Raw genomic sequence first — 18,065 nt, forward strand, 5'->3', positions numbered from 1 at the left:
TGTTCTAAAGAATTCTAGGTTTCCTCAAACCAACGATGGCTTCCTACAAAAAAAGGGGCTGTTCTCTGCTAAATTAGGACATACAGCAACTCACTTATTCAGCAGAAAATTAAAATAGCCAATTATCCACATGTCTTCCTGCATTGGGAGTGTTCTACTGCCCTAATGTCACCATCTTAATGGGAGTTCCTCTGCTGGTGCCTTAATAATACTTCCTTTATGCCACAATCCCTCAGAAAGAAGACTAGCTTGTATTAAGAATAACTCTTTGCAATGTTTCCTAAAAGGTCTTGAGGTCTAGGATGATGGTCAAGATTTAGAACGGAGGTGTCCAACCTTGGCAACTTTAAGACTTGTGGGCTTCAATTCCCAGAAGTCCCCAGTCAACATGGCTAGCTGGGGAATTCTGGGAGTTGAAATCCACTAGTTTTAAAGTTACCAAAGTTGGACAGCCCTGGTTTACAAGCTTTATAGTTCTAGGAACCCACTTTGAACTTGGTAAATAAAGGGAAGAAGGTGGGAAAGGATGGTGTGTGTGTGTGTATTGTTGTTGTGTGTGTGTGTGTGTGTGTGTGTGTGTCTGCATGTGCATCCAGGCATCTAAGCATGGAATTCTCTGCATCTTCAGAGAAGGACAGATGGTCAGAGAAAAGAAGAAAGAGGAAGAAAGAGAGAGGCAAAGAGAAAAAGATAGGGAGAGAAAGAGAGAAAGAAATATAGAGAGGGGGGGAAAATAAAAAAAATAGTTGCGCCGGATTTCTCAGACAAATATCAATGACAACAAAAATCACACAGCATTAACCTCTGCTTTTTCAGAATTTTAGAAAAATTTCATATTGTTCTTTTTTTTTTGTTTTTGGTACTAAAAGTTAAAGAAATGGGAATAACAGCTGAGCATAAAATGGGATGTGGCACAGTAGGAAAACATAAGGGGTTTTGCCCAGCTCCTTCCTTCCTTCCTTCCTTCCTTCCTTCCTTCCTTCCTTCCTTCCTTCCTTCCTTCCTTCCTTCCCTCCCTCTCTCTTTCTCATCATCTATCGATCTCAGAGGTATCCAATCTTGGCAACTTTAAGACTCTGCAAGTAAGTTATGATTAAATCCAGGGGTACCCACAGGGCATGGTCAAAAAAGTCAAAATGGTGGTGCTTCAATGGTGCAATCCAGGCTCTGATGATTTCTGGATTGAATCAGATTTTTATCAGAATCATAAAGCTCGTAAGATGAATTATTCTACAAATCTCCACACACGATCTAACTTCACTCAGAAATGGGTCCTTCTGCCTCAGTTGTGAGTGGAAGGAACTACTTACAGTCAAGTGTCCCTCTGTAAGGGAGATGTGTGATTTCTAAGTAGGATATATTCAAAATAAATATCGACCAAAACTAGATTAGCCAAACCAAGGTTTATTAAAAAGCAGTTAACCAAACCATGGGTTTATGTGACGTATATTGCCAGCCTCCAGTGTTTACGTCCAGTTTCCAGCAAAAAATGCTCATTGGGGAAAATTGATTTACTTAAAGACTGCAGTGTTTATTTAAAAAATGCTGAAAAATCAGGTCTGGTTGTGCGATGTCTCGACTTACAACCTCAACAACTTACAACTGTAATTCCAGACTCAATTCCTGTCTAAGTCGAAGAATCCCTATATTTATTGCGTTCATTTCAATGACTAGCTCTCCCTCTTCTCTCTAATAGAGTCTCTTAGGTGAGATGGGCCTAAATCAGGGGTCTTCAAACTTGGCCCTTTTATGACTTGTGGACTTCAACTCCCAGAATTCCTCAGCCAACGTGCCTGGCTGAGGAATTCTGGGAGTTGAAGTCCACAAGTCATAAAAGGGCCAAGTTTGAAGACCCCTGGCCTAAATAAATAAAATATCCCATGAGCCTTTGCAACAAGAGGGTCCTGGCAAGGCTTCATCCCAGGGGCTAGCTCCTTCTCCCATTGGTCAGGGAGGAGGCAGGAAGCTACAGGCGCACAGCCACTCCGGGCCTGAAAATGCCGCCATGCCTTGGCTACCATAGAGCTTTGTTGGAGAGAGAGGCTTGAAGTCCCTGACGTTCTTTGTATTCGGCTCTTTTTCATGGAGGACCAGATAGGCAAAGAGCCCAATAGAATGTATGAATGGGAGTGAATATTGCAATGCAGGACAGATTCTGTCTGGGATTGAATTTAGACACACACACACACACACACACACACACACACACACACACACACCAGGCATTAATCAGCTGGGCAAATGGTCCCCTTATTTGTGTTCCTAAAATATACATCCCACTCCTTTCACTCAGCTAAGGGAACAAAGGCACATCTCCTATGCGTTGGTTTCAGAAAAATATTCAGAACTGTGTGATGTTTGTTATTTTTGGGTTGTAGGTAATTTCAATTATCAATAAGAAATGGAAAACGGGATAGAATCGGAGGGGGGGGTACGAGGGAAGCAGGAACACTGGCTGTTTTTTTTGCACAATGCATTTGGAATAAATCGCAGCATAGCCGAACCAACTTAAAATAACAATAATAATAATAAATACAACAAAAAAACCAACGAATCCAAATAAAGAGAGATAGAGAGAGAGATAGAGAGAGAGAGAGAAAAAAAAATCCAAAGCAAATCAATCAATAAATAAAAACAAACTGAGAACCAGGAAGGGATAGCTCGGAGGGAAGGGGGAGGAACTCCACTGAACGAAAAAAAAAAGAAAAAAGAAAAGGCAAAATATCTTTTCCCCCCCCAAAAAATAAATAAAAAAATGGATATATAGATCGATATATACACGCACACGCGCACACAGATCGTTTGGAAAAAAAAACTGAAACCAAATGGACGCTCTCCTCCAAGGAAAATGATTATTTTTAAATAAGAATAATAATAAGAAGAAAAATGAAGCCGTAAAAATTAAAAAATAAATAAATTGTAAAATAAATAAATAAATAAATAAAGGACCGGCATGCAAAGATCATTGTTAACATTCTCCTATAGTCATGCATCAGGCCCAAACGTCCGTAAATAGGATTAAAAAAGTGCACATACAACGCAGCAACGTTAACCAAGGATGCAAGACAGAGGCCCACAATGCAACTCAGCTCATCTCCGGCGAGACCCAAGAACGAGCGGGATCTCGCCCGCCATCGATTATTTATTTATTTTTTTATATATATATTTTTTAAATGACATCGACAAAGAGATTTTTCTTGCTTTCTTTCTCTTTCTCTTTCTCTCTCTCTCTTTTCTTAATTTTTTTTCCTTATTTTTTTTTTCATAGACATATTTGCCGTCGACAGAGCTTTTTTTTTTTTTAAATCATCATCATCATAGCCGTTTTTTTTTATAAAAAGGATAGATTATAGATAATAGATAAGATATAGATATATAGATATATATATACTTCTCTCTTAAGAAATGTAAAAATGTGGGTAAAGAAAGTAAAAAAAGAAAAAAAAACCACACCAACCTTCTCGTAGCTCTGAGGGATGTTAAAGGGGTTTGATGCGGAACACAATGACATGAGAAGAGAGAAAAAATAGGGAACACAGAGAGAGTAAAAAAAGGCCATTCAAGGCTGGCAACTGCAAATCGCTTTTTTTTTGCTTTTTTTTGTCTCTTTCTTTCCGTTTTTTTTAACTTAAAAAAAAAAATAACAAAAAAAACTTTTTTTTTTAAATAAAATAAAAAAAATCTCCAAATATGTCCCTTTTTCTTCCGAACCATCGGGGGCCACCACCAAGAAGGCCCTGCAAATCGTGAAGAGTCTCTGGGGAGGGGGGGCGCCTCATATCAACCAGACGTGCCAGTTTAGAGAAAGCCCCCCCCCTTTCCCGAGAATTCAGAAGCCCCTCTGGCACTGCTGGATGGCCCACCCCCTTCCCCCCCACGTCGCCCCCCTCCCCCGCAGCTGAAGGAAAGAAAGATGAACGAGGACAGCGTGGCACCCCGGGTGACGGTGTTCCCATCACCATCTCCGTCACCGTGAGGTCCTCATCGTTGGTTAGATCTCTTCCGCGATCCTCCAAAATATTTAAGGCAGGGCCGGTAAGATCCTGAGGGCCATTCGAAGGCATGTCCTCATGGGCTTGGGAGTCGCATCCTAGGAACTCAGGATGGGACCGAAGGTTGCAACGGACCCGCCCAATTTGGGCCCGAGCTGGCCCCCCCCAAAATCCCAAATTTTGACGGGAATCCTCCAATTCTGATTTTATTTTTATTTTATTTTTTGAGGGGGAGGGAGAACGCGATTTTCTATATCTTCGGATCAAGATCCGATCTTGCCAAATGGAAGGGGAAGACGCGTGGCGGAAGCCCAGCATCCATTAAGGACATGCTTCGAACACCGTTGAATCGTCTTCCCCGCACACACTTAACAGAAAAAAAGGGAGGGGGAGAAAAAAAAAAGCAGGGGGTGGAAAAACCAGACCTCTTTGGCTGTTCGGAGAAAAAACCCCAAAGAAAAAGAAAAGAGGTGCTTTTGATTCCCCACCACCACCACCCTCCCAGCAAACCCCCAAAGTCATTAGAGAAACAACCGTGTTACAGGAAAAAAAGTCAGGAAAATAAAGAACGTCAAGACTTTTGGAGTGCAGTCACAACAAAGAGGGAAAAACAAGGCAGAGAAGACCCCTCCCACACACCCCCAAGCCCACCCATCATATCTGCCTCCCCCCCACCCCAGAAATAGATCCAACCCCAATCAAACCAGCAAGCTTAATGGAAACCGGTCTCCATTTTAAACTGGGGCAAACGTTTCCACGACACCCGGGCCTTTTAGAAAAGGGGTTCAAAATAGAAGTGGCTCTTGTGTAAATTGTCTACCCCTTTCGGCTAATTTTGGGAGCGTTGAGTTTTTCGTTCCCCCTTCGTTGTAAGCATTCAAACACAAGTTTGTAATCCTTGTACGCCGCTTCTCACAGTTTCTCCTCACTACGGAATTCAAATTCTGCATGAATCCCGGGATTGGCAGCTCCGTTTTAAAGGAGTTGTCGTTTTGTCTCCGATGATTTTAAGGTCTTTTTTAAATGTTGATTATGCTGTAAGCCGCCGGGAGTCTTTGAAATGAGATGGGCGGCAAATGAATGTAATAAATAAATAAAAATAAGACGGAGAGACTGTAACCAGGAGAGAAAAAACTTTCCTGCAGATCTGCCCCAAAAACTACATCTCATCCTTTATGACAGGGATCTGCAACCGTGACAACTTTATAAGACTTGTGGATTTGAGCTCTGCTGCCTGAAGAATTCTGGGAGCTGAAATCCACAAGTCTTAAAAGTTGTCAAGGTTGCAAATGCCTGCTTTACGGCAGGAAGCTGCAGTTCCAAACAGACATAAGTAACAGAAACCATATATACCTCCATATCATCATGACAATAAACAGTAACAAATCCACTTTGTTTTTAAAATTTGGCACTGAGGTCAAGGGAAGGGAAGGGGGGGGGGAATCGGGGGAAAAAACCCTGACATTTTCTGGAAAAACATCTGAAGGCAAGTCTCCCGCAACTTCATGGTGGCCAGCCACGAAAAGAAGTTTTTAAAAAACATTCATGAGCCTATCAAATGGCTAATCTCTCTTTTCATGGGGGCAAGTAGGTTTTTTTTGTGGGATTTTTTTTGAGGGGGGAGGGATGAATAGCTATTGAAGCTCCTGAAAACACCACTAGTTTAAAAAAAAAAATTCAAGGAGAGACATTCAGCCAGATATAAAAAAAATAGGTTTGTGCAGGTGGAAAATTCACCGATCCAGTTCAGATTGAATGAAAGCTGTACAATTCAAAATGTTGGAAGTTTGTGGTTATATCTCTGGGTAGGTTAGACCAGGGGTAGGCAACCTTGGCTCTTTTTTGACTCGTAGACTTCAACTCCCAGAATTCCTGAGTCAGCCATGCTGAGGGGAAGTGAGAGGTTTCCAAGCTGAGCCATGCTGGCTCAGGAATTCTGGGAGTTGAAGTCCAAGAGTCATGAGGGGGCCATAGTTCCCCCATGCTGGCTCAGGAATTCTGGGAGTTGAAGTCCAAGAGTCATGAGGGGGCCATCGTTCCCCCATGCTGGCTCAGGAATTCTGGGAGTTGAAGTCCAAGAGTCATGAGGGGGCCATAGTTCCCCCATGCTGGCTCAGGAATTCTGGGAGTTGAAGTCCACGAGTCATAAAAGGGCCAAGTTTGAAGACCCCTGGGCTAGACAAAGGCCAAGAATGAGCACTGCCTCTCTTCTGAATACAGATAGTCCTCTATTTACGACCGTTGGCTTAGTGATGGTCCGAAGTTGCAATGGCCTTGAAAAAAAGGGATCCTCACACTTATGACCGTCACAACATCTCCACTGTCACTTGATCAAAATTCAGGCAGGTTGGCAACTGGTGTGTATTTATGACAGGAGCAACAAAGGGGAACATTCGTAGCTCACGGTTGAAATAAGAAGTCCTTGGTGTTCTCCGAGCTTGGTTGTTTCCTTGCAGACGTTTCGTGACCCAACTAGGTAACATCATCAGGGCTACAAAGATTTGAAAGCAAAGCCCACTCCTTCCTAGCGCTGATGATGTTACCTAGTTGGGTCATGAAACGTCTGCAAGGAAACAACCAAGCACCCAGGACCCCTCACTTATGACAGTTGCAGCATCCCGGAGGCACGATGTAATTGCCCGTTGCAAATTTCCTAGCTGGCTTCTGACAAGCAAAGTCAACGGAGGAAGTCAGATTTGCTTCACGACTGTGTGATTCACTTAACGACCACAGCAAAAAGGTCGTAAAACAGGTGTGACTCGCTTAGCGATGGAAGTTCTGGTCGTAAATCAAGGGCTGCCGGTATTCCGAAAAGCCTGCTTAGTTTGCATCTTTTGTTTTTTCCCTAACTCATTTCTAGCGATTATCTTGGAAATAATGCTTCCTTGGAGGCAAGTTGTGTTGTTCACCTGGATATTTTTTTTCCTGGAGCTTAACAAGGCACCTTAGAATACAATAGAATAGAGCTGGAAGGGACCATGGAGGTCTTCTAGTCCAGCCCCATGCTCAAGCAGGAAAACCATCTCAGACAAGTGACTGTCTAGTCTCTTCTTAAAAATCTCCAAGGGACAGGCGTTTTTATGCTTGGAATAAATTTCCATCGGAGCCAGCCCCGCATTCTGCTACCAAAATTTCGTGCACAGAAGGTGAACGAACAAACTTGCAATTTATTGGGCCATTGGGATACCGAGTGTCCCCTGTGGAAGAGGCGACTAACAGAATAACAGAACTGGAAGGGGCCTATGAGGTCTTCTAGTCCAACCCCCTGCTCAAGCAGGAGACCGTATGTGATTTTTGGACAAAAAAGTTGCCCAATCTCTTTTTTAAAGCCTCCAGGGATGAAGCACCTTTAACTTCTAGTGGCAAGCCGTTCCACTGGTTAATTGTTCTCACTGTCAGGAAATTTCTCCTTAGTTCTAGACTGGTTCTAATTTGATAAGTTTCACTTTGATAACTCTCAGGAAAAAATAGTAAGGGTGCAGGCTGGTTAGCCTAGAAACTGGAAGTCACTGGATGGCTTTATCCCGACCCTTCCGATCTGCTCCTGGAGGGAATATTTTAACTTGTCTCATAGAAAAGCTGGCTCTCCTCTTGGTGTTTTCTTCTTGCTCCTTGGGGTAAAAGAACTACAGGTAGTCCTTGACTTACAACCTTTCATTTAGCGACTGTTCAAAGTTACAACAGCACTGAGAAAACAGACTTGTGACTGTTTGACACACTTAAACTGTTGCGGCATCCTCAGGGTCTTAAGTTGTTAAGTGCATCACTGCACTTGTTGTTAAGTTGGTAACCCGGTTGTGAAGTGAATCTGGCTTCCCCATGGACTTTGCTCGTCAGAAGAGCAGGGGGTTGGACTAGATGACCTCCAAGGTCGCTTCCAACTGGTTTTTTTTTTTTTTTAATTATTATTATTATTATTATTATTATTATTATTATTATTATTATTATTATTATTATTATTATTATTTTCGCAAAAGGGGATCACATAACCGTGGGGCACTGCGACCGTCGTAAATATGAGCCAGCTGCAAATTCCCACATCAAAATTCGGACGCTTGGCAACTGTCTCATATTTATGACGGTCGCAAGGTCCCCGGGGGTCACGTGATCCCCTTTTGCGACCTTCTGACGAGCAAAGTCAACGGGGCAAGCCGGATTCACTTTATGACCGCGTTACCAAACTTAAGAGCTTCAGGGATTCACTTAAAACAATGGTGGCAAAAAAAGGTGATAAAATAGGGCAAAACTCACTGAACGAGTGTCTCGTTTAGCAACGGAAATTTTGGGGCTCGGTTGTGGTTGTAAGTCGAGGACTACCTGACAATTTTAAAAAAGCCAATTTCTAGGGTTGTTTTAGCATTCGCACAGAGCAGGCTGTTGTAGTTACTCCAAGTTTCCGAATCCGGGCAAAAGACTTGGCAGAATCTACCCTTGCTTCAACATTAATCAACAACTAATCAAGGAGAGAAGCAACCTAGAACTAAGAAGAAATTTTCTGACAGTGAGAACAATTAACCCCAAGGGTCTTCAAATTTGGCCCTTTTATGACTTGCGGACTTCAACTCCCAGAATTCCTTAGCCAGCATGGGGGAATTATGGCCCCTTAAATGACTTGCAGACTTCAACTCCCAGAATTCCTCAGCCAGCATGGGGAAACTATGGCCCCTTCGTGACTTGCGGACTTCAACTCCCAGAATTCCTCGGCCAGCATGGGGGAAACTATGGCCCCTTCGTGACTTGCGGACTTCAACTCCCAGAATTCCTTAGCCAGCTTGCCTGGCTGAGGAATTCTGGGAGTTGAAGTCCACAAGTCATAAAAGGGCCAAGTTTGAAGACCCCTGAATTAACCAGTGGAACAACCTGCCTCCAGAAGTTGTGGATGCTCCATCACTGGAAGTTTTTTGTCTGAAATGCTATAGGGCAGGGGCCTATGCTAGCCGAGGAATTCTGGGAGCTGAAGTCCACAAGTCTTAAAGCTGTCAAGGTTGCAGACCCCTGCTATAAGGTTTCCTGCCTCAGCAAGGGGGCTGGACTAGAAGACCCCCCAAGGTCCCTTCCAACCCTGTTATTCTATTCTATTAAACGAGCCAAGAGGGGGTCTGTTGGCTGCCTTTGCAAATGGGGAAGGGGGTAAGAAGAGGGAGTGAGCCCTGGCTAGATCAAATCCTACACAGCCTCAGGAAGGCACAAGGATTCGAATCCGCCTCTCTCCTGCACTGCTTATTTTATATTTTAATTAAGACCTTTGGAAGGATGACCCTCATCTTCAAAGGCTCCCCTACACATTTCAACGAGGGACTGAATTCTTCCCATTTACAGGGAATCCTCCATTTACGACCGTTCGCTTAGCAAACGCTCAGAGTTACGACGGTGCTGAAAAAGTTGACTTGCAACTGGTCCTCGTGCTTAAAACCGTCACAGCGTCCCTGGGGAGACCCGGTCAAAATCCGGGCAGTTGGTAACTGGCAAGTATTTATGATCGTTGCAGCATCCTGGCATCACCTGATCATCAGTTGTGGGGCTTCCGATAAGTGAAGTCAATGGGGGAAGTGGATTCACTTAATAACCCCAGACTCGCTTAACAACGGTAGCAAAAAAAGAGCATCTCTTCAAAAATCTGCTTCTGAGGGTTAGATTCTAGTCCAGGGGTAGGCAACCTTGGCTCTTTTATGACTTGTGGACTTCAACTCCCAGAATTCCTCAGCCAGCATGAGGGAACTATGGCCCCTTCATGACTTGTGGACTTCAACTCCCAGAATTCCTGAGCCAGCCACGTTGAGGGGAAAGGGAGAGGTTTCCAAGCTGAACCATGCTGGCTCAGGAATTCTGGGAGTTGAAGTCCACGAGTCATCCAAGAGCCAAGGTTGCCTACCCCTGGTCTAGTCTATACAGGTAGCCCGCGTCTTATGCTCACAATTAAGCCCCAAATTTCTGTCGCTAAGCGAGACAGCGATTAAGTGAGCTTTGCCGTATTCTACGACCTTTCTTGCCCCCATTGCTCAGCGAATCACTGCAGTTGTGAAGTGAGCAACACAGCCAATACTCGCTTAACTGCCATCTTGTTTAGCGACAGAAATTCTATTGTGGGGTTGTGGCAAAAAGGTCGCAAAATTGGGCATGGTCACGTGAGGACTCACTTAATGACTGCTCACTTAGCGACAGACATTCTTTAATAATAATAAAGTTGGAAGGTACCTTGGAGGTCATTTAGTCCAACCCCCTGCTCAGGCAGGAAACCCTATACCCGTGGTGGCGAACCTATGGCACGGGTGCCAGAGGCGGCACTCAGAGCCCTCTCTGTGGGCACGTGCGCCGTCGCCCCAGTCCTAGGCCTTCAGCTGGGTTTTATAAAACTTTTTCGCTTTAGGCCTCTGCCGCCATGTACAAAAAAAAAAGGTTTAATCAATCAGTCAATTTCAACTACTTGCGGGGAAAAAAAGATCTCGTAAAGTTGGAATTGATTGATTGAACTTTTTAGTCCCACCCAGCCTGCTATTACCACCGCAGCCACGCCCACCCAATGGGCCACACCCACCCAATGGGCCACACCCACCCGGCACCCGACGATGCATAAGTGGGTTTTGGGTTGCAGTTTGGGCACTCGGTCTCTAAAAGGTTCGCCATCACTGCCCTATACCATTTAGACAAATGGCTGTCCAGTCTCTTCTTAAAGACTTCCAGTGTTGAAGCATTCACAGCTTCTGGAGGCAGGTAGTTCCACTGGTTAATTGTTCTAATAGTCAGGAAATTTCTCCTTAGTTCTAGGTTGCTTCTCTGGTTCTAATTATTGTTCTAAGTCAAGGACTACCTGAACAGTATTCTGCATTCTCCTTGGACCTGGTCTAACCAATGTATCGGACAGTCCACAATTGCTGATTTTAACAAAGTTGTGTTCTCCCTCCTCAAAGGATCTCTGGATCATGAACACAGAATAACAGAGCTGGAAGAGACCTCGGAGGTCTTCTAGTCCAACCCCCTACTTGAGCATCTATGCCATTCCGGACAAGTGGCTGTCCAGCCTCTTTCTGAAAGCTATTCCACTGGTTAATTGTTCTGTCAGGAAGTTTCTCCTTAGTTCTAGGTTGCTTCTCTCCTTGATGAGTTTCCATCTGTTGCTTCTTGTCCTGCCTTCAGGGGCTTTGGAGAATAGCTTGACCCTGTTTTTTGTGGCGACCCCTCAAATATTGGAAGACTGCTATCGTGTCATCCCTAGTCCTTCTTTTCTCTAGACTAGCCATACCCAATTCCTGCAGCCGTTCTTCGTACCTTTCAGCCTCCAGCCCCCTAATCATCTTTGTTGCTCTTCTCTGCACTCTTTCTAGAGTCTCAACACCTTTTTTTAATATTGTGGTGACCAGAACTGGATGCAGTACTCCAGGTGCGGCCTTATTAAGGCTTTGTAAAGCGGTTCTTCTTCATGTGATCATGATTCTATCCTTCTCTTAATACAGGCCAGGCTTGCATTGGCTTTTTGGGCTGCTGTTGCACATGGTTGGCTCATATTTAATAATAATAATAAAGTTGGAAGGGACCTTGGAGGTCATCTTGTCTAACCCCCTGCTCAGGCAGGGGACCCTATACCATCTCAGACAAATGGTTGTCCAATCTCTTTTTAAAAAACTTCCAGTGTTGGAGCATTCACTGCTTCTGGAGGCAGGTTGTTCCACTGGTTAATTGTTCTAACTGTCAGGAAGTTTCTCCTTAGTAAAGGACCCCAATTAATTAAGCTTCCTTCTCTTGGGAGATGCCTTCAACCCTACTTCTTCCATCTTGTAAAAAGGCTCCCGAAAGAGGTGGACGTGCATGCGTGTAGGGGCGTTCACGGAGACCACATTTGCCACTTTTGTGAGTCACGGCGCTCCCTACCTCTCACGTATAGGTTGGCGGGCGAAGAATAGCGCACGCCGGCGCTGTTGCTGGCAACGCACTCATATTTACCCTGGTCCGTCTCCTCGCTGCTCTCGATCTGAAGGCCACCTGGGAGGGAAGAGACAACAAGGCGAAAAGGAAAGAGGAGATGCCGAGAAATACGTTAATTATCGACCAAGGGCAGATCGGGCACAAAAAGGGAGAAACAGCTCAAATGTGCCGAACACACCAATTATCACCGATAGCATATTTGGAGTTGTGGGGGGTCCTTGGTGCTCTCTGAGCTTGGTTGTTTTCTTGCAGACGTCTCACGACCCAGCTAGGTAACATCATCAGTGCTAGAAGGGAGAGGATTTTGCTTGCTCTCTATTTATATCCTTGCCCTATCAGTTTTGGTGGGAGTATGGTTTTCTCACTGGTAATTTCTTTTATGTGCGTGTATATGTGTGTGTGTGTGTGTATAAAATTAGTTTTTATAAGATAACATTCTTTAGTATTTAGCAAACAGCATATTGTCTAGATTCATGTGTTTAAAAAACAATCAGTAATAATTAGTTTCTGTATTTTCATAATCAATATGTTAGTTAATAATATATTTCTTAAACCTTCTCTTCACCCGATAGTCTTCTTCCTACTAATACATATTTAATGTTACATAGTACATATTATTATTATTATTATTAATAATAATAATAATAATAATAATAATAATAATAATAATAATAATAATAATAAAGTTGGAAGGGACCTTGGAGGTCATCTAATCCAACTCCCTGCTCAGGCAGGAAACCCTATACCATTTCAGACAAATGGCTGTCTAGTTTCTTCTTAAAAACTTCCAGCGTTGGAGCATTCACCGCTTCTGGAGGCAGGTTGTTCCACTGGTTAATTGTTCTAACTGTCAGGAAGTTTCTCCTTAGTTCTAGGTTGCTTCTCTCCTTGGTTAGTTTCCACCCGTTGCTTCTTGTCCTGCCTTCAGGCGTATTACGTTCCTTTCTCTCTAGCTCGTTTTTCTAGCCATTGATAAAAATTGTCCCATGTTCTAAAATATACCGAATCTTCTTTCTCTTTTATCTTCAATGTCAATCTGTCCATTTCTGCACAATCTAATTTTTTTTTTAATGAATTCTTCCTCCGTGGGTAGATTTTCATTTTTCCAAAATTGAGCAAATGCTATCCCTGCTGCAGTTAATACAGGTGAAATTAAGTACATACATTCCTTCTCATGGTTTCCTACTATTATGCCTAACAAAAACAATTCTGGCTTAAAGACTATGTGTTTTTTAATCATTTTCTCTAACCGTATGTGTATTTTTGATCAAAATCTTTTAGCTTTAGGGCACGTCCACCAGATATGATAGTAAGTACCTGGTTTTTTGTTTGCATTTCCAACACTTACTAGACCTATTGGTAATTTCACTGGTAATTTCTTGATTAGGGTATTGTTTCCAGTTGTTTTGTCAGGTGTCAATCCCTGCTTATCTGTGTATTGAGAAGGTGTTTTTTGTTTCCTTTTTAGTTTTTGTTTATTGTCCCTTTTGAAATATAAACTGAGAGCAAACCCCACTTTCTTATAGCACTGATGATGTTCCCTAGTTGGGTCATGAAACGTCTGCAAGAGAACCCTTCCCTGCAGTCCAATATACTTTTTTCAACCATTAGGCTGTGCTTCCCTCTTCAGCCTCAAACAGCCACAACTATAACACACCTGACCACACCCCGAAGCAACAACCGCCGGCCCCTCCCCATGAACCAAACACCTTTTGGGATGCTATACAGCTTTGGTTAAGAATGCAGCATTTTTCTCGCCGTCAATAAAAGTCGTGTTTTCAACTTGGGCAATTTTAACATGGGTGGACTTCAACTCCCAGAATTCCCCAGTCAGCTATGCCATCTCCCTATCTTCGATGGCCTAGGGAGGGCCTCGTCTGAGTCGTTTGCATATTGACTGGGGTTTCTTTCATCTTCCTCCTATCCGGGGGTCTTCAAATTTGGCAACTTTAAGACTTGTGGACTTCAACTCCCAGAATTCCTCAGCCAGCCCTCAGGGCTGGCTGAGGAATTCTGGGAGTTGAAGTCCACAAGTCTTAAAGTTGCCAAGTTTGAAGACCCCTGCTCTTATCCCTCAAAGCCATTTCACCTGTCCTCTAGAGTTATGGAAAGTCCACCACCATGTCACGAACCCTCCTAAGTTCCTGGTCCTCAGGGTCTCACAACTCAAGGTTGACTGCCCCTATGCATGGAGGCTCAAGGTAGACTGCTCCTATGCATGGAGGCAGAGTTACGGAAGCTCCATCACCAAACCGTGAACTCTGCCAGGTTCCTCGTCCTCAGCATCTCACAATCCAAGGTAGACTGCCCCTGCGCATGGAGGCTCTTAATAAAAACTACCTAGGAACAGCTCTGCTGGATCAGAGCCCCAACACAACGTCTTCCTGTCTGGAAAGAAGCCGCAGAAATAACTTCAAGATTTGATCTTTTGGATCATTCCAATTAGGACAGGGTTAATTTTCTGCTATTTAGGAAGGGAGCTAAATGAATTCTCCGTTTTCAGAGAGGGACTGCGAGAGATTCGTGGGGTATCAGGAAAAATTGGCTTCTGCATTTAAAAAACAAAGCAAAAAACCCTTGTTTTATTCTGATTTTGTACATCTTTTGTATTAACTTCTGGTTTTTTTTCTTCTTCACACCAGAAAATACCACTGCGATTTCATTTTTTAAAAAATCCCACTTCTTATGTCCTGCACTTCTGGAGCTGTGTCAAATTAACACTTGTCATCTCGGTGGAAGGTGGAAAAGAGTTATTCTTAGATACACACATACACAAACACACAACCCAGACATGTCTACACCCATCCAAACTTCCGAGAAACCAGCTTTTTAAACCCGCAGGACCATAAATTGCGTGTAAGTCAAGCATTTAAGAAGTCTTCCACCCATGGGTGCCTCAGTCCATCCATCCATCCAGGAGAAAAGAGAACATACCGAAAGGAACCATGTGTGTGCATGTATGTGTGTGTGTACATATACACAGACATATATGAGATTATATTATACGTGTGCTGGAAAATAAGTCAGAATTCAGAGGGAAGGAGAGAAAAAAAAGGGACGGAATAGAAAACAGAGGAGATTCACATAAGGCAGGAAAAGACATTTTCAGCAGTGACAAGGTAACACAGTTCCGGATTGGGAAAAGAAACCACAACAGGCCACACAACTACATGGAACAATAACCGGTTATAATCAAGAGGAAAAATACAGTGGTTTTTTTGTTTGGGTTTTTTTGTAAAGGAAAGGGGCAATTGTGCTCGCCAGCACAAGCAATCTTACCTCGGATCGGAGTACCTTCTGTAAGAAAAAAGGACACAAAACAAAACAAAAAAAAGAACAACAAACACAGAAGTGAAAAGCAAGTGGGGGAAAAATGGGATTATTATTATGATTATTTTTAATCGTCTTTCAGGACTAGCCAGTGGGAGGAAGGCACCCAGGAGTAAAATGGGTGGGTGGTCAGTTTTTAAGGCTGCTTCTCCGAGGCACGATTTGGGGTGGGGGACACAGAGAGGTAGTCCTCGACTTACAGCCGTTCATTTAGCGACCGTTCGAAGAACGGCACTGAAAAAAAGGCAACTTGCAACCGGTTCTCGCACTTGCGACCGTCGCAGCACCCTCACGGTCACGTGACCCAAATTTGTGACCTTCCTAGCCGACTTCCGAGAAGCAAAGTCGATGGGGGGGGGAAGCTGGGTTTGCTTAACGACCGCGTGATTCAGTTCACCTCGGCAGCGATTCACTTAACAACCGTGGCAAAGAAAGGTCGTAAAAATCAGACGCCGGTCACTTACAACAACCGCCTTGCTGAACAACGGAAGATCTGCGGTCGATGGTGGCCGTAAATCGAGGACTACCTGCAGTTTGGGTTGAGGCCTACGTTCCCTTTGGTGAAGGGGGAACGAAGCTGGGCGAGGGGCTGCTTATCCCTTGAGTAAAATCTCCAAAGATTTTTTTATAATAATAATAATAATAATTTTGCCTCTTCCTTGTGTTGTTCCTTAGATGCCTCAGCTTAATAATAATTTCAGGTAAGATTTAAGATCAAGGCCTGTTTCAACCCAGATCTTTACTCAGACTCATGAGGACTAGAAACTTAGCGGATCTGCTTTGCCAAAAAAATAATAATAAAATTAGATATTTTTTTTCGAGATGTAGGAGGAGAGCGTAATTTCCATCTTTTTGTTACCCAGGAAACCTGCAGAGAAAAAAACCTTGTCCATTAGCAGAATCCAGAATATGGTTTGTCCTCGGCGTTACTAAGAGAACCACATGAGGGAAAAAAAAATCTGACTTGGTGGAAAGATCCAGCCTTGCTAACCGTTTATTTTGAAAAGCTGGGACTGAGTCGCATGGCCTAGCTCAGGGATAGGCAACCTTGGCTCTTTTATGACTTGCGGACTTCAACTCCCAGAATTCCTGAGCCAGCCATGCTGAGGGGAAAGGGAGAGGTTTCCAAGCTGAGCCATGCCGGCTCAGGAATTCTGGGAGTTGAAGTCCACGAGTCATAAAAGAACCAAGGTTGCCTACCCGTTCTAGGCCAACCCCCTGCTCAGATAGGAAGCCCTATACCAAGGGTAGGCGACCTTGGCTCTTTTGTGACTCGTGGACTTCAACTCCCAGAATTCCTGAGCCAACATGGCTCAGCTTGGAAACCTCTCCCTTTCCCCTCAGCATGGCTGGCTCAGGGATTCTGGGAGTTGAAGTCCTCGAGTCATAGAAGAGCCAAGGATGCCTACCCCTGGCCTAGCTTGAAAAATACCGTGTTCCGGTACAAAGCCCTTTCTTGGTGAAGGGAGGCCCTCTGCACATGACCAGACGCTCTGAATTATTTTTNCTGAGCCAACATGGCTCAGCTTGGAAACCTCTCCCTTTCCCCTCAGCATGGCTGGCTCAGGAATTCTGGGAGTTGAAGTCCATGAGTCATAAAAGAACCAAGGTTGCCTACCCGTTCTAGGCCAACCCCCTGCTCAGATAGGAAGCCCTATACCAGGGGTAGTCAACCTTGGCTCTTTTATGACTCGTGGACTTCAACTCCCAGAATTCCTGAGCCAGCATGGCTCAGCTTGGAAACCTCTCCCTTTCCCCTCAGCATGGCTGGCTCAGGGATTCTGGGAGTTGAAGTCCTCGAGTCATAGAAGAGCCAAGGATGCCTACCCCTGGCCTAGCTTGAAAAATACCGTGTTCCGGTACAAAGCCCTTTCTTGGTGAAGGGAGGCCCTCTGCACATGACCAGACGCTCTGAATTATTTTTTCCTAGCATGGCCCAGAGTGCATTTAAACATGGTTCAGCCTTCCTGTCGGTGGGAAATTAAGTTCCTTAGCTTGGGAAACATCACCCATGTCCTTTCTCCCACTGGCTTTCCAAGTTTTATCTCTCAGTATATTTGGCAAAGTTCTCGAGTTTTTTTTTTTTTTTTTACCCCAATCCTGAAAACAAAGCAAAGGATTTCACGGACGTTTTTCTGGATCCAGGTTCCCTAGGCATCCCAGAGACTGTCCAATTTTTGACGGCCCATGCAAATATTTTTAAACATCCCCAGTGGTGTGTGACTTGCTGAAACTTACGAATAATATCTGCAGAAGAAGCAAGGATAATACCAATTTTTTTTCCCCACTCCGGCCTTTTGTCCTCCAGCTATTCATTTTTGCTTTTTCAGTTCCCCCTTCCGTTCCTTTTTCTCTTCCCCTCCCCCTCTTTCCATGCTACCCCAAATGCACCATTTTCAGGATCTGGGATAAAAACGATGTGATTATTCTTTCTGATTAGTGGAGTGGAAAAGGGATTAGGTGGTTAAAGCTGGTTAAGGATCTAGTTAGATTTAGTTGCTAATTAAGGAAAAGGTTAAAAACATTATCTAAAGTTAGAGTTAGCATCTAGTTAAAACTACTGGTTAAGGTTAATCAAAGCAGCGCTTGTTAGCTTGTCGGAGGAAGGAGAGTAGGCAAGGAGGAGGGGAAGCGGTAAGGTTAATTTGGATTAGCTACTGTGAAGGAGCAGCTGGGGGGGGGTTTAAAGAGAGAGAAAGAAAGTAGGTTTACTTGGGAGAAACAGGATGCCCTCTAAGAAAGAAAGAAAGAAAGAAAGAAAGAAAGAAAGAAAGAAAGAAAGAAAGAAAGAAAGAAAGAAAGAAAGAAAGAAAGAAAGAAAGA

At 43.8% G+C, this 18,065-nt stretch overlaps 1 protein-coding gene across 1 annotated transcript in view; it reads right to left on the reverse strand.

Moving 5' to 3' along the window:
- Window positions 1-18,065, reverse strand: part of LOC107293530 (receptor-type tyrosine-protein phosphatase S-like) — a gene marked incomplete at both ends in the record, with an annotated part of 117,587 nt that overhangs the window by 98,404 nt on the left and 1,118 nt on the right. Inside the window, 3 exons of the mRNA XM_029285415.1 lie at window positions 3,458-3,469; window positions 11,859-11,969; window positions 15,192-15,209. Of these exons, the coding sequence (XP_029141248.1) occupies window positions 3,458-3,469; window positions 11,859-11,969; window positions 15,192-15,209 (141 nt within the window). The remainder of the gene's footprint in view (window positions 1-3,457; window positions 3,470-11,858; window positions 11,970-15,191; window positions 15,210-18,065) is intronic.

The sequence above is a fragment of the Protobothrops mucrosquamatus genome, unplaced genomic scaffold, assembly GCF_001527695.2.
Source record: "Protobothrops mucrosquamatus isolate PMUCROS unplaced genomic scaffold, P.Mucros_1.0 scaffold1642, whole genome shotgun sequence".
NCBI lineage: Eukaryota > Metazoa > Chordata > Lepidosauria > Squamata > Viperidae > Protobothrops > Protobothrops mucrosquamatus.